This window comes from Accipiter gentilis, chromosome 8 (genome assembly GCF_929443795.1).
Source record: "Accipiter gentilis chromosome 8, bAccGen1.1, whole genome shotgun sequence".
Taxonomy (NCBI): Eukaryota; Metazoa; Chordata; class Aves; order Accipitriformes; family Accipitridae; genus Astur; species Astur gentilis.
In genome coordinates, this window is record NC_064887.1 from 40,758,008 (window position 1) to 40,772,741 (window position 14,734).

The 14,734-nt window shown below is 43.9% G+C and overlaps 1 protein-coding gene across 1 annotated transcript in view; it reads left to right on the top strand.

Moving 5' to 3' along the window:
• The first annotated feature begins 290 nt into the window (after positions 1-290).
• LOC126041890 (fibrillin-2-like) overlaps positions 291-14,734 on the top strand; it is a 111,811-nt gene continuing 97,367 nt past the window's right edge. Inside the window, exon 1 of the mRNA XM_049808258.1 lies at positions 291-460. Within this exon, the coding sequence (XP_049664215.1) occupies positions 291-460 (170 nt within the window). The remainder of the gene's footprint in view (positions 461-14,734) is intronic.

The following is a 14,734-nucleotide window of genomic DNA, read 5'->3' on the forward strand; positions in this document are numbered from 1 at the left end:
CTGCGTGTACAAGGAGCCAAACGTGATGTGACTGTATGACCCCACTGGATTAACTCTGGGGAGGGGCCACCTGGGATGATGAACTGTTTTAAAAATGTGAAAGCCCTTAAGAACACTTGTGTCTCTTTCTTTCTCTTTCCTCTGTTTTTGCTTCTAGAAAGGGAACGGCAGGACGGCACCTTGGCACTTAGGGGCTGCTGCCAAAAACCATCCTCCACCAAGGCAGCAGGGAGCCTCCAGCTGGAAGAAGCTTTCAGAGCAGCCGGGGGAATCAAGGAATCCGTGCCATCATGGGGGTATTATGGCTGGCCAGGTTCATGCTGGGATGTACAGCAGTTATGTATGTGGAACAAGCCCAGGGTCAATATGAAGGGGACTTGCAGACAGACAGATTTGCAGGCTACGAGGAAAGACAGCCAGCAAACAGAGTGAGAAGAAGAGGCCAAGACACTTTACGAGGGTACGTTTAATGTTCTTTTCTATTTTACAAAGCAGAACTTGGGTTATTATCATAGCACATAGAGACATGCTTCCAGAATTTCCTTTCCTTGAGCTCAGGAAGTAGTCTGCTCTGCAGACCTACAGTAGGAGGAAAGCTCATGCCACAGAGGACAGTGAAGCAGGCTCCCGTGCAAGCAGAGAGCTGTGCACTGAGCTCTGCTGCTTTGTTTGGGGGATGACAGCCCCTTAGGGCTCACCTGCAATGACTGTCAAGAGCCATCCACACTCTGCCTGTTTGTGGGAGGGATGCTGTGCATTTAGCTGGAGTAATGGCTGTGGCTGGGCTTTCTACTGTCGGGGATGCTGTCAACTCAGGTTTTGACCCCCGAGTTGCCTTCGGGGCTCTACTACCAGTCAATGCTCTGGGCTGTATTGAGACGTTATTGCCTCTGAGAGCTGCTTTTACATGATGATTGTTGCTAATGGGAAGGTGTCACACGAAGTCATTTGTTGTGCAGCATAGCTGTGGCTTGTGATCTCATCTATAGACAAATCGGTGTGAGAACTGGACCCGTGAGTGTTTTCCACCTGAGGAGGGAGACAGGGCTCAGCTAGAAAATCCTGAAGCTTGTGCTGGAGCTCAGCTGTGTTTGCATGCTCTCAAGATGGTTCCTGGCCCCTGCATTGATTCTGGGTTATTTTAAGTCTGCCTGGCTGTAGTTCTTGGAAAGTGTTCCTGTGTCAGTGGGCAGAATCAGAGCAGAACGTGATACACGCGCGAAGCCTGGGCTGTGCCAGAGTCCTCCGGCACTTGCTGGGGAATGCTTCTTGAATGGGATGGAGTGCCGTGCTTTCAGCCCAGACAGTCAAATGTGCTGTGTTTGGGCTGGAGCTGGAACGCAGAGTCTGGCCGTCAAGCTGCCAGGGGCAGGGCTGTGGGGCTGGCGGCATCTGCTCTTGGAATTCAAATGTGCGTGGCCACTCCCTCCTGCTACGGCAGATTCGGAAAAGATGGACAGCAACTGTCCTGGGGGTTTGATCTTCTCAAAACTACCTACCAAAGGCAGCCATTACCTCACTCGCAGGGTAGGGACACCCTATGTCTCCCCTAATATGACTCATAAGTACTTTCGCCATGCTCCTCTCTTTGAGTCCGTCATCCCTCAGATAAAATATCCCAAATGTTTATGCCTAACGGGGATGAAGGCCGTTACTTGAAAAGGATGGGATGACAGTCTACCAGATCCAGAGACTCTTGTTCAGCCTGGCTGGCCAAGGCTATGTGATTGATTACTGTGCTCATAATGGGCATGGAAAGGTTTGGAAGGAGTTGATGTGTGTGTGGATAATGCTGTCTCATGCAGCCATGTGAAGAGAAAGGAAGGGCAGAGCAAGGAATCGATGCATGTTTCCATTCCCCACGGCACCCGAAAGAAAGTCACTGGTGTCCAGTGGTCTTATGGCACTCAGTGATTTAGGTGACCAGATGTTGTTTTCAAAAATGATTTACAGCTTAAATCCTCTTGACTTCTGGTGATTCTGAAGGGTCCAAATCCCAAGTGCATTTTAAAAATGAAGCCCAGATTCCCAAGTTAGAAATTACTTCTGAAAACCCTTCTGTACTTTAAAGCCTCAGACATGGACCAACATTTAAGTAAAGTAATACCAAATTATTGGTTGTGTAAGTTCTTAGCGGCCACACAGTAAGTTCGAGACAGGATCAGAATCGGGCCTGAAGCGTCTGGCTCCCAGTCCCCCGCAGAGAGCAGGACCACACTGCTACCTCCTTCAGTTTCTCTTCTGCTTTCCTCCTGCCCTCTGAAGCAATTGCTGTAGGAAAAGAAAAAAAACCACTGGGATAAGGGCACGGTCTGTTTAAGGAAGTCTGTGCGACTATAATTTAAGATGACTGAAGAATCATTGTTTCTTGGCCCTTGGGAGAGCGATCTTGTTTCAAGGGAGGGAATCATGGTGGGCAATGCAGGGGAAGCTGGTAAAACTCAGAGTGGCTGGAGCTTCTGCCCCAGGCACTTCCCATGCTCTGTGTCAAGCGACCCTGACAGTCTCCTAGGTTTTGTGTCCAAATCTCTCCTTCAGGATTTCCAGCCCTTCAGCAATCTCTCTCTTTAAAATCTCTATTTTACAAGCAGAGAAAACCACTTGAGATGAGAAATCTATTGAAGAGCGATGTTTTAAATAATGTTCTACTGGGCTTAGAAAGCAGCTACAGATGTCACCAGCTACAATGCTGTAGATGGGTCTGGCAGCCAGTGAAAGCCATCTCCTGCAGAGCCACAGGCCCAGTAATTTTTGCTGTAGATTCCCCAAACAGCACTAGTCCCTCGTCCTTATGCTCTGGCATAAGAGTTGCAGCTGTGGATCAACATCTTCCCTGACCTGGGTTTTGCTGCCTTATGGTATCAGGATTCTTTGCTGCTGTGAAATTTAAGTGAGTTTGATACACTTCGGGAAAATCAGATAAGTCATAATTTAAGGTTTGGATCACTCACAGACTAGCACTGCAGTAGCAAAAGAAATGAATGAACAGTGGGTTTTCTTGATGCAGCTTTAAATGTAAAGGAAGGTAGGCTTGTCGTCTTAAATGTGGTGCTATTTTACAATGTAGGTATGCAAATGGCTTATCTTGACTATTGGGATCTGTGTAATCATCTATTCTATAAAGCCACACCTCTAAACACACATCTGAACCTCTGAACATGTTTATCTGTGGTCTCTATTTTAACAGTTTATGACACCATTTCAAATATTTGCTTTGGCATTTGCTTTCAAAGACCCGCAACTTTCTTTCTCGGAGAGAGAGAGACTAATTTCAATCCAACTTTCATCAGAAATGCCTTCGGTTCTGAGACTTTCTTTGGTTCTGAGGCTTGCATGAAAGGAACTTTAAATAGAACAGGAATTAAAAGAAGGCAAAGCTTAGCTGCATTACATGGGCCTGATCTGGCTGCTTGCCTGGTGAGCCCCTGGCCACCACCTGCAGCCACCATCCCAAACACTCTTGTTTCTATGTGAATGTTCAAAAGTTTGTGTCTCTGTTCTGAATGGAAGGAAACGGATAAACAGATTTTGAGGATTTGCTGGTTAGATCTAACGACAAACCAGTGCAGAGTCAGAACTTATGCTTCCTCTTCTCCTTCATGGAAACCTGCTCAGGGCTTCCGGACTGTCTGTAGCCCTGTCATATTTGTTCCTTGAAATAATTTGTTTTCCCAACACAACTTAAGTGTTTTCCTTTCATACACTATGCTTAAGACCTTCTATCCTGCCAGATCTCAAAGCCTTTTACAATGCTAACATGCCATTCACAGATCACTTCAGCCATGGCAGAAGTGTTTTTGCTCCCCAAATGGATTATGACAGACAGATACATTAGAGGACTCAAAGGGCAGTCGCCTATCTTGACAAGCTAGATCTGGCTCTTGCTCTACCATTTATTCTTGTATGGGCCTCCTTTTCTCTTGGGTGGGTGGAACCACAGATCCCCCTCACCTCTAAATTGTGTTGTATCACAATTTGGACAAGAAAATAGAATCACACCAGAACTGCACAGAGAAGTGTGACCCAGATGTCTTTATAGGGAAATTTTTACCAACTCTGGAAGAATCAAATACCCAAACATATTTGGTGCTCCTTCCTTCATTTTCTCTTAAATATCTCCTACACATAGCACAAATAACTTTCCGTGGGTTTCCCAGGAAAGTCTTGACTAAGCCTGAGTAGCAGAGGATATCTGCTTGCTTTTGGTGGCAAGTTACTTTGTGTGAAGTCTTAGTCGGTTAGTACTAACAGAAATGCACAGAATCATTTAATGTCATAGAGCTCGTAGTGAGAAACTGCTCTCTAGTAACTCCATGAGGAACACAAGCTCTCCTTGATGACGTCTGGTGAACTGGCTGTGCACGAGGACAGTTGTAGATGTCGGTAAAAGAGGCTTCAGCAAAGCAGGAGGAAAGATTGTATATGTTTCTGCTGGAAACATATGTATTTGGAGCTCTGGTTCCATCCCATTCTCCTTTAATAAAGGGAGAAGTATGAAATAAATGCAAAGCATGAAATAAATGCAACATAAACAAGCCTGTTATTCACCAATGCTTTTACAAATAACAATTAATAAAGTAATGTGGAGCAATAAATCACAGCCAAAGCCATGATTTAATCTGTCCTTAAACTCATTAAAGTAGAGACAATTTAAAATGACCGTCTCCTGAAAGGAACAGCACTGACAAATCCATTTATGAGGCAGGATTTGAATGGGATTATTAGTTTAATGAACTATTGAACAGTTTCCAAGAGCAAGAATGTGTTTAACAAAGGGGAAAGAAAAGATGATTAGTCTGCAGCCAGCTGAGCTCTTTGCTGGCAGTATGATTTCCTGTAAGTTCATGGCTGCCTGTTTTTTCAAGTAAGAATAAAGGCTCAGCTATAGCTTGACTTTAAACACAACTAATTATGTCAAGCCCATTAATTATGAAATGGCCACTGCAATTGAGAAGATGGATGAAGAGAGGGTGTTTGGAGAGGCATTTGTCATACCTCTTCCATTGCTCTGACTTATACAAAAAGACAGAGAGGTGTCTAAATTAATTGTGGGGAGTGGGGAATAAGTGGAGTTTCCAAGCTGCTCTCCCATAGATTTTTGACACCTTCTTATCTTCCAACTTGACGCTGGGGAATGGAGAGGAAAGGCACATTGCAACTGCAAAACACCAGCAGAAGAAGAGTTCCTGGGATGTAGATGAACTCTCCATCCACCACCCTAGGCTTGGCAGCTCGGATGCAGTGGAGAGGGAAAGTCACAGGCTGTGATTCTGGGCCATGTAGCACCAGGTTAAACTGGAGCTGACACTGGGATGATGTTTAATGTCAAGGGGAGATCTGACAGAGCAGAGATGAGCTTCACCACTTTTGCAGTTTACTGTGGGATGTGCACAGAGAGCAGATGATTTCCAGCAGCGTTTTAATCTGACTCCATCCCTGACACTGCAGTTCCACAAGCATCTTAGTACAGAAATTACAGAAGGGCTTTTTTGCACCAGTAGCAATTGTAATTTTCTTCACTCTTGCTTTAGGTTTATCGGAAACATGTGCCTTTAAAAAGAGCTGATGCCCAAAACACAACCAGCACTGTCAGATGTTTCATGATTCAGTCCCTGATTCTGCCTCTGCCAAGTTCAAGCATAAAGTTTTAGTTGACTTCGTTGAAAGGAATAAGTCCCAAGTGGGAGTCAGCAAATCTTTTCTGCAGTGTTACCATCTCTGCTGCTACTGTAAATCTAGTGAGAGGTATTGATTTCCTCAACATCCCAGAGTGAAGGTCTTTAAATGTAGAAGTTCAGCTTTCATTCCTTATAAAAAAATTGATTTCTTGACCTCGAAGTGATAGAAAACTTGCTTGAAAATGAAATCCTGTTTAGAGCAAGAACCAAGGTGCTACTAAGAGGTGGTGGAAGTTAAATGTTCCATTTCTTAACTTGATCTTATAGTTTAGGCAACCAGACTCTCTTGTACTGATTGTGTGGGTTGTTTGTGAAAAAGAGCCGGTAACTATGGTGATTTAAATACTTAAAAAAGCAAATTTGTGGGGTATGTCACTAACTACACAATCTGAAACTACAAGCACATGTAGCCAGAGAGTAACAACAGGACTCCAGTACTTACTAAAAATTGTTGCCTAAAATGGACTGTGCTGCTTGTGGTTGCCCATGTTGTTGCAGTTGGACTAGTAGTTGGACTTGTAGGTCCCTTCCAACTGAAATGTTCTGTTCTATTCTATTCCATTCCACTCCAAACACTGGTTTTCTTACAAGATGGTGAAATGCATGTTCAGGCATGCACAGAGGACTCTCCATCTGCAAGGAGGCGGCTTTGGGGCATCTTCACTTAGAAATAATGAGGAAGAACATGGCAGGGACGACTGTGGTCAAACTGTAGCAAATCTTTCTTGCCTTCCCCCACCACATTCCTGCCCTGGACAGAATGTGTGTCTCCATGCTCCAAGGCTTGCTAAAAATGAGTTTAGAGTGTACATCACTTCAGTAAAGGTGCAACTGGAGCTTCTATCAGAGTGACCCAGTCACCTCTTAAGCACATTTTGGCTGTTTCCAGGTCCACATACTCCACACATAAACCTTGATATTTATTCATAAAGCCAGAGATGAAATACTACAAATAACAGGAGGAACAAAATTAAGGCAGCGGCTGGAAACTTCTGACTTAAGAGTCTTGTTCCTAAATTTTCCTTGTGTCTTGATTTATATTGTGAAATGGTTGATCTTGGACTTCTGGCCTAGGCTGGTTTCTCTCATTATTGGCAGGAAACATGAAGGCGAGTATTGGCATGGCAAAAGATTATCTGGCATAGAAGTTAATAGGTTATATGGGTTTTGTTTGGAAGTTTTAAGAACTGTATTTGGAGTCTTGATATATTTCAGAATTTAAGGGAAAAAAAGATGGAAGAGTTGGTAATGCTGCTTTCCAAATGAAAGTGTTAAGCAGTTCCTGGAAATCAGTTGCATTTTTAGGCTTTTTCAAAGGAAAGTCTTCTCTAGGGTTCCTTGCTGATATATAGGATTTAAATTTATATGTGCACCAATAAAGGAAGATTTTCCCTACCATCTCTCATACAAAATGTGTGAAGATCTGAATAAAGGGGAAAAAATACTATTATTGACAAAGAAAATGTATATAACAAAGGATTTTATAGACCCAATTTGCTAAAAAAAAATTGTATGCATTATTGGGCTTGAATTTGGCATTAATCTAAGCAGATAGAATCCAAAACCTATACAGTCTTTGTAAGACTTTCCTTGCATTTTGCTTCATTCCTTTTATGAAACTGAATAATAATCATGTATCTTTTAAAAATTATTTCCATCTCTCCCCCCCCCCCCAATAAATTTCAGCTAAAATTCAGGTGTCTACCCTGGAGTCAGCTTTGCATGGCTCGTGTCACCTAAACTTGGGCAGTATTTTGTTGTAAGCGTAGAGATTGATTTTGGTGTGATCTAGTTACCTTGGTGGCAGCCAGGCAACCTTCTCAGCTTGGCTTTCTCTCTATGTATGCGCGTCTGGAGTCCACATGCGCAAGGGGTCCTGCCTGAGTGCAAGGAGGAATTTTGAGCTGGGGCTGCAGTTTTGTACTGGGGATCCAGAGGTCCCTGATGGGACTTGCCTTCGTTGTAGTCTCTTGCTCCATCACCTTACTGATGTCCTTACTGATAGCTGCATCTTGGCAGGAGAAGGAAAGGGGGCTAAGATGCAGTCTTGAAAAATTACAGATCCCTGTGTCTCTGTATTAGACATATCAGACATGGCCTGTCCCCAAGGCACGCAAAGCTGCCCTCTGCTCTGAATTATGGTAGGAAATTCAACCCTGGGCACAGAGACAGGAGGCGTACCATCAAACACTAGAAAGGCCCATTTAATGCTGTTTCAATTTCAATACAAAGAGAATTTAATATGTATTAGAAGTAGAAATGTAATAACCATCTGGAAAAAATAATTTAATTTCTCCCCATTTTCTAATAACATAAAAATGAAAACAGTAAACACCTAAGTAACTTTGAAATTACATAATTGCTCAATTAAAAGGCATATATTTTGATATCATGCATTTTCCTGGTTAATTAAAGAAAATGCTAAATTAGGTGTCAAGGCTATCTTTAGTTTTGGATCTGCATTCTCCAGGAAAAAATAACTAAAACATAAAACCAGAGATTAAAGTAACTGCTTAAATTAAGGCTTCCTTTCCGTTAACTGAAATAACCAAGAAAAAGATAGTCTCTGTTCACTTAAACCAATCTTTCTTGTCTAGAGCTCCTCCTAAGTTCTGGGAAGAGGAGCAGTCAGTGATGAACTCTTCCATCTCTTCCCAGACCTCCCTGTTGCCTTAAGGAGAGCCACAGTGGAGGATCAACAGCTGAATTCAGGTGCTTGAAAGGCTCAGCTTTCTTTGAGCATCTTATGTCAAGGTCTTCTGAGTCCCAGCTATTCAGTCTGGGCTCAAGCAGAGATCGGGTCAGCATTGCTGGGCAGCAGAAATGAGAGATGCTTAGTAATGCTACCTGGGTTTGCTCAGGAGGAAGCTGTGCACCAGTTCACACCACCTTTATCCCCGGGGATTGAGGGAGGGATGCTCCTGGGGCCAGGGAAAGTAAAGGGTCTCCAGCAGGAATGCGAGAGACACTGTAAGTCTGGGGCTTTGGTGAGATCAGAGAAAAATGTTTCTGTTGCCACAGATGTATTACTTGAGTGTTACAGGTATTGGTGTGAGTCTTAAGAAAGCCATCCATAGCTCGGCTCAGCAAACAACTTCAGGAGGTACTGAATTCTGAATACTTTTGTGCTCACCATATTACCCAGCAAAATAGCAGTTTTAAGGTGTGTGGCTTCCACTGGTGGTAACAGAAAGTTAGCATCTCTGTCCCTTTAAAACCAATTTCTTAGAACCAAAAATAATTGAAACCGCTGGGACTCGAACTCATTCCTAAAAGCTAAACAGATGCTGGGCTGCTTTGCAGAATAAGAGGATGATGTTTCAGGTGGGAGGGATGAAGCACCTCCTCTGCAGGACCAAGTCAATATCCTTACATTAAACAGTGGGTTGTCTGGATACGAACAGCCGGCTTCTGCAGTGGTATTGCTCACTTTCTCATTCGCAAGTTACTTATGAAACTGTATACATTGCTTGAACACATATAGGCCTGGGGTAGCAAGCAGGGAACGTAGAGATAGCACAGTCCTAGACTCGTAAAACTGATATATCATTGAAATAAATACTTGCAGTACATTCAATGGATCTGGTAAATCAAGGAGGACACAAATATGCTCCCCTTTAGGCCAAGGATCCAAAAGTCAGCATTGTTTCAAATCTGTTCTCACGCCATGACACAATCCCAAATCCCTCTGGGTGGGGAGACGCATTACCAAAAACCACTATCACATTTGGCAGTAATTATTGCCCCCCTGGTGATCTCCACTGAGGCCAAGGGTGACTGATGCCTGCAATGATGCTCCCCAGTTATTGTAAGAGATGATCCCTGGGGCCCAGCAGAGAATCAGACTAAGATCAAAACCAAAAAGAATCTTGAATTATAGGAAAAATTTCCAGCTCAGATGGAGAGGTAGGATCATTGTCACTGGAATAGCCATGTGCTTAAGTCATATAAGACACGTTCATTTTATTTGACTCTTTGTACAGGCATGAATTTCATGATGAAAGGAGGGCTGTGGGTGGGGGGCAAATAGTCTAAAAAGAAACTTCTATGTCTCTTCCCCAAAATAGTTGTTCTGTGGATAGCAGACAACCCTCCTTTTTGCAGTATCAAATCAGAAGTCCTCACTAGCCTGGCATTAGCTATATTTTCTGAATTGTTGAATTTACAGCAAAGGGTAACTCTGAATGACTTGGGGAAATCTAGAGCAGTGTTCGGGCTGATGGCCATTTCTAAAGCTGAACAAGTAGAAGTGCACTGAGAATTGATTAAATCTGTTGCTGGATGGTTTGATTCTCCATAAATATTTCTAAGCTGAAACTTGAAGACAGAAAAAACCTGAAAATAAAGTAAGGGACAGGGAAGGTAGTGACTATAAGCATGCCAAGGGGTTTCCATTCTTCCCATGTAAGTTGTCAGAATAGCTGCACCCCACCCCAAACTGGGTGTGTTTGCAGAGTGGAAGAGAGATTTTCATGTCTCTCAAGATATCCCAAGAATAGAAAGAAAGAAGAACAGAAGAAAAATTGAGAAGACTGGGCAAGCTTATTGGACTTCTAACATTAGGAGATTGTGCTCAAGCAGAAGAGGGGGAAATAGCTCCCCTGGACCTGCTGGCCGTGCTTCTTCTAATGTAGCCCAGGATGTGCTCTGCTGCTGTTATGGATTTCTCCGATGATGAATCTCACCCACCTATTTTGAGGACCAGTACCACAGATGAAGTCTCTTATCTCTTGATCATTAGGTTTGTGGCTGGATAGTTAAGCTCTGGTGCTTCTCATCCTGAAATCACGAGGTGGTGATCCCATGTGCTGGTGGGAAAGTTGCCGCTCACCCTTCCATAAAACACTGGGCTCCAGCCCTACTACTTAGCCTGCACAGTTGTACTTTGGCAGGGCAGGAGGGTGGTTTTTACGGAGTGTTTTGTTTGAAACACTTAGAGAAAAAGGAATTTGTGCTTGGTCACTTGCCTGACTTACATCTGGGGCCTGGTAAAAGTGCAAGCCATACTTTTATTAACAAAGTCTTAGTTTACAAAAAGATGAAGTAGTATGAATTTCTGAGAGCACCTACTCGGCAACCTTGACTTGCTCTCATCAAGATAGCAGAGAAAACCTGCAAGAGATGTAAAGTGTTGGCATCTCTGCCCTTATCAAGAGACTCAATCTGGTCCAGAGAACCATCGCTCAGTGCAGCCAGACCTTCTTAGCTCAGACTCCTTTTCCCATTGAAAAGAGAATATCTTGAAAAGTGGTGCTCAGGAGACAGTTACAGCATCGAGGACCTGTTTTCACCCAGCAGGAAGAAGTTTTAGATTGTATCAAGGAGGGAAATAACAAATTACTGTGATAAATAAGGAAAAGGATCCCCATGCTCAGGCAGCAGATACCCAGTCCAAACTTTTCCAGGCAGACACAAAGAAAACAATGAGCTGGGAGAAGCGTTTGCTGGACCGCTGAGCACGCACCAAAGCAGACTAGTTCCAGGCTCTCAGTCACTGGACAAGGGTCTGGGCTTGGTGAAAAGAGCAGGAAATTGGCCCAAAGTAACGAACTATAGTGAATTCTTCCTGAATTAATATGTTGAATCCCCCTGGATGAGGCCAGTGAGAAGGAGAACATGTGAGCAGCCGGGGGAGCAATCCTTGTGCAGACCAGAGCAGCTCTGAGAATTACCCCAGCCCTGGCAAGCCACCAATTTTCATTCACTTCTGTCTTCCTCTAATTTAAGGAATGGAAATACTGCTTCTGAAGGCCAGTGACAACTGAGGTACGCTGATTACTCATGACAGGAGAGACAAATCCTGGGCTGCTGTTCCTGCTGTCTGGAAAGCACACGCTACATGTAGCCAAGGGTTCATTAGCTGTGGGTCTTGCTGGATGGCAGGAGAAGTGCTCCTTGCAAGACACTGCTGTTACTACACAAATCAGCCCTTTAGTGACTGTGCAGAGCTTTCTGAAGAAGGTTTGGAGAGTTCATTCTAGCTGGGTATTCCTTCTGCCATGGCTGAAGGAGTGGACACAGACCTGTGTGCGTGCACACGTATTGAGGACATAGCTGTGGGTGAGCAGGAAGCTCAGGGTGACTTGACTTAGTTTTTGGCTAGCATCCGAGTCTGCAAAGTGTTCTCAGCCTGGACTTCACACGCTGTGCTGTCTGCCCTCTCCTACCTTTAACAACGAGTACAATTCTGCTGCGGTTACACTAGGCATCTGACAATAATTGGCAGGACGGAGTCTTTTTCGGCTGCTTGCTCAGCTAGTAGGCAACAATTCAGTGCTCTAGGCTGTATTTCCCAGGCTGCTAACAGGAACAGGCTGCTGCAGCAACAGCCAGATGCCGCTTGTGTTCTGTCCCCACAGGCGGGCTGGCACCCTGAGCCTGTGGGCAGTCTTGTGGTATGGACTGGCTCCCAGTCCTTGCTCATGCCTCCGACTCCATTGTGGATTTGGGAGAAAGGCTTCTCTTGCTAACAGCCATGCATTTTCACATCACATGGCCACAGCTCTGCTCTGCTCCAGTGGTTTTTTCTTGGCATCTCCCAATTCTCAGACGGAGTCACTGCCAGCAGGCAGCATTTGGTGCCATCAATTGAAATTCATGCTTACTTTGTCCCTGCTTATCTCTAGAATCCTATTGTTTATTTAAAGTGGACAAAGAAGACACTATAGCTTGCATTGCTTTTCCTTTGGTCCTTTTCTTAGCATCACCCTTTTGGCCATATTGATTTTCATGAAAATAGTTCTCTTTAGCAGCTGAGCTCTTTCAGCCTTTTCCTAGGCTGCACAGAAGGTGATGAGGGAAGATCTGCCTCATATAGGCAGGTCTATTTTTGCATCAGCCATGCAAACCATGGGGGTGGGCCAGCAGTGCAGTTGTTTGCCAGAAAGCATTGCTAGGAAGGACTGGCACAAACATGTCAGCTCTTATCTTTATGGCTCTAACACCCAAAGGAAAAGTCACACAGGCATAAGCACCATCTCAGCAGTGTAACTATGTCTTGCCAGGACTGCATCATGTCTGGATAAGACCCTCTTGCTACTGCTGGCTAGCAAGGAGGCAAAGCTGACAGTGAGTAGAGCTAAAAAAAACCCTCCTGGTTTTTAATTTAGAACTAATTGCTGTGAGGTTTCTTGATAATTCTGGAATATCTGTGGATTTTGATTATCAGCAATAATCAGAATGTTGTGGGCAAGTTGATTAAATTTAAATGATTTCCCCTCTAACCTTGACCTTCCCATTCTTAGGAGCTCTTCACCACAAACTATGGTTGCAGTTTTCTGTTTAACAACTAAATGACGTGCCTTTTATCCACACCTTCTTGCTGATGAGAACATGGGTTTCCAGCTTGTATTTCCCAGGATCGAGATAACTGCTGTTAATTTTAAAAAGTAATTTTGTCACAACTTTGCTGAAGATGTTGGTTTTCTCTTACAAAACAGTATTCTCCTTATTGAGTTCTTGCTTTGGAATCTAATTTCATTCTCCCTCTAGGTCATTTCTATGACACCATTAACTTGAACCCATTCAGAATGGATTCTGCCCATGTTTTGTTTTGCAACTTTGCTAATTTTTAGCATATGCTTATAAACGTTCAGTTTTGGAGGAACAATTGTGATCTGGTAGTTTAGCCTACTGTGTAACAGGGTGCCCAGGACCTCTCCCAGGATCCCTGCACAGAGCTTGGTGAAATCCTTGGCTGACTGTCTTTTAGAAGGAGGTGGGACTTGCCACCATAGTTAAAAATACATACTTCATTATCAATTTCATTCAACTTCCACTTTCTTCTGTCTTAGTCTATGGGATTGATGCCAAATAACTCTTCCTTCACTGACTTTGACAAAAAAAATCCCTGATTAAATGGCTATATAATATTCTTTAATCTTCAACAAGGCTTGAAGTAGCCTGAGGCCAGGGTGTGAAGATCATTAGTGTACTAAGGTTAATGGCTACCTCCCTTGCATAGCTGTTCACATTGACGTATTGAAAACAGGGCACCAGCAAACAGATTCAGGTGGAAGTTAAACTGCAGTATTTGGTGCCTGGCTCCGAGTTGTCTGGGCTGCCTACACATTGCATGGAGAGTCCTGTATCAAAAAAAGATCATCCACCCATCCATCCATCCTGTATGCTGGGCACCTGAGGTCTGAAACTTAGGCTTTACAGGACCTCCATCTGCTCAGAGTGAACTTTTGTTCCCAGTTAATGCCAACCACAGACATATGTCTAATTCTAACTGGAGATTTACACTTGAATATCAGGGGCAGTACTAGCGCTTTGTGTTTTATCCAACCTAATGCAACCAAGAACTGCAACCCAAGATGTTCCCCCATCTGCAGGGAACCTTAATCCATATCAGCAAAATCAGCTCTGCATTCAAGGTCTCCTTTTAACTAAGCCCAGGAGAAGCAACAGATGCCCAGGCTTTTGGAAAATATAGGCGCTTTTGAAATCAAAATACAGATTTACTCTCCACCTCCAACCATAGCACCAAATTATTTTAGCAGAGCCCTTGATTCGATATTTGCAGGGCTGGTGAAGGAGGCTCCACATAGCACTGGACAAAAGGAGGTCATATGGAAAAAATAGTTGCCACAGTTTCTACACAGGTCATTGTGTGTTCTGGGAAAATTATAACTGGGAAGGAGAGCAGCACCCTTCACTGCACAGAAAGTCATTCAGCATGGTCTGTGCGGCTCAGGGCTCTTCTAGTCACCATGAAAAGTAGAAACCAGGATTGCTTTTACGTGGGAACATCATTGCTCAGTACAGGGTTCCTCAGAGTTTGCTCTCAGTCCAGCTCAGTGTTTTTGTCATTAATGCAAACACTGCCCAGTTCCTTTTTCCATGGGAAAGCATTCTACTTCTTCCACTTTGGAAAGGTACACCAGCAGCATATCTGCTGCACATCTGCTGTGTGTCTGCTGTATGTCTGCTGCACATCTGCTGTATGTGTCTGCGCATGTGCTGCACTTCTGCTGTGTCCCCGTTTTGTCTGCTGTGTGTTTGCTGGATGCGCTCTGCACATCTTCAGTGTGACTGCTATACGTACGCTGTGT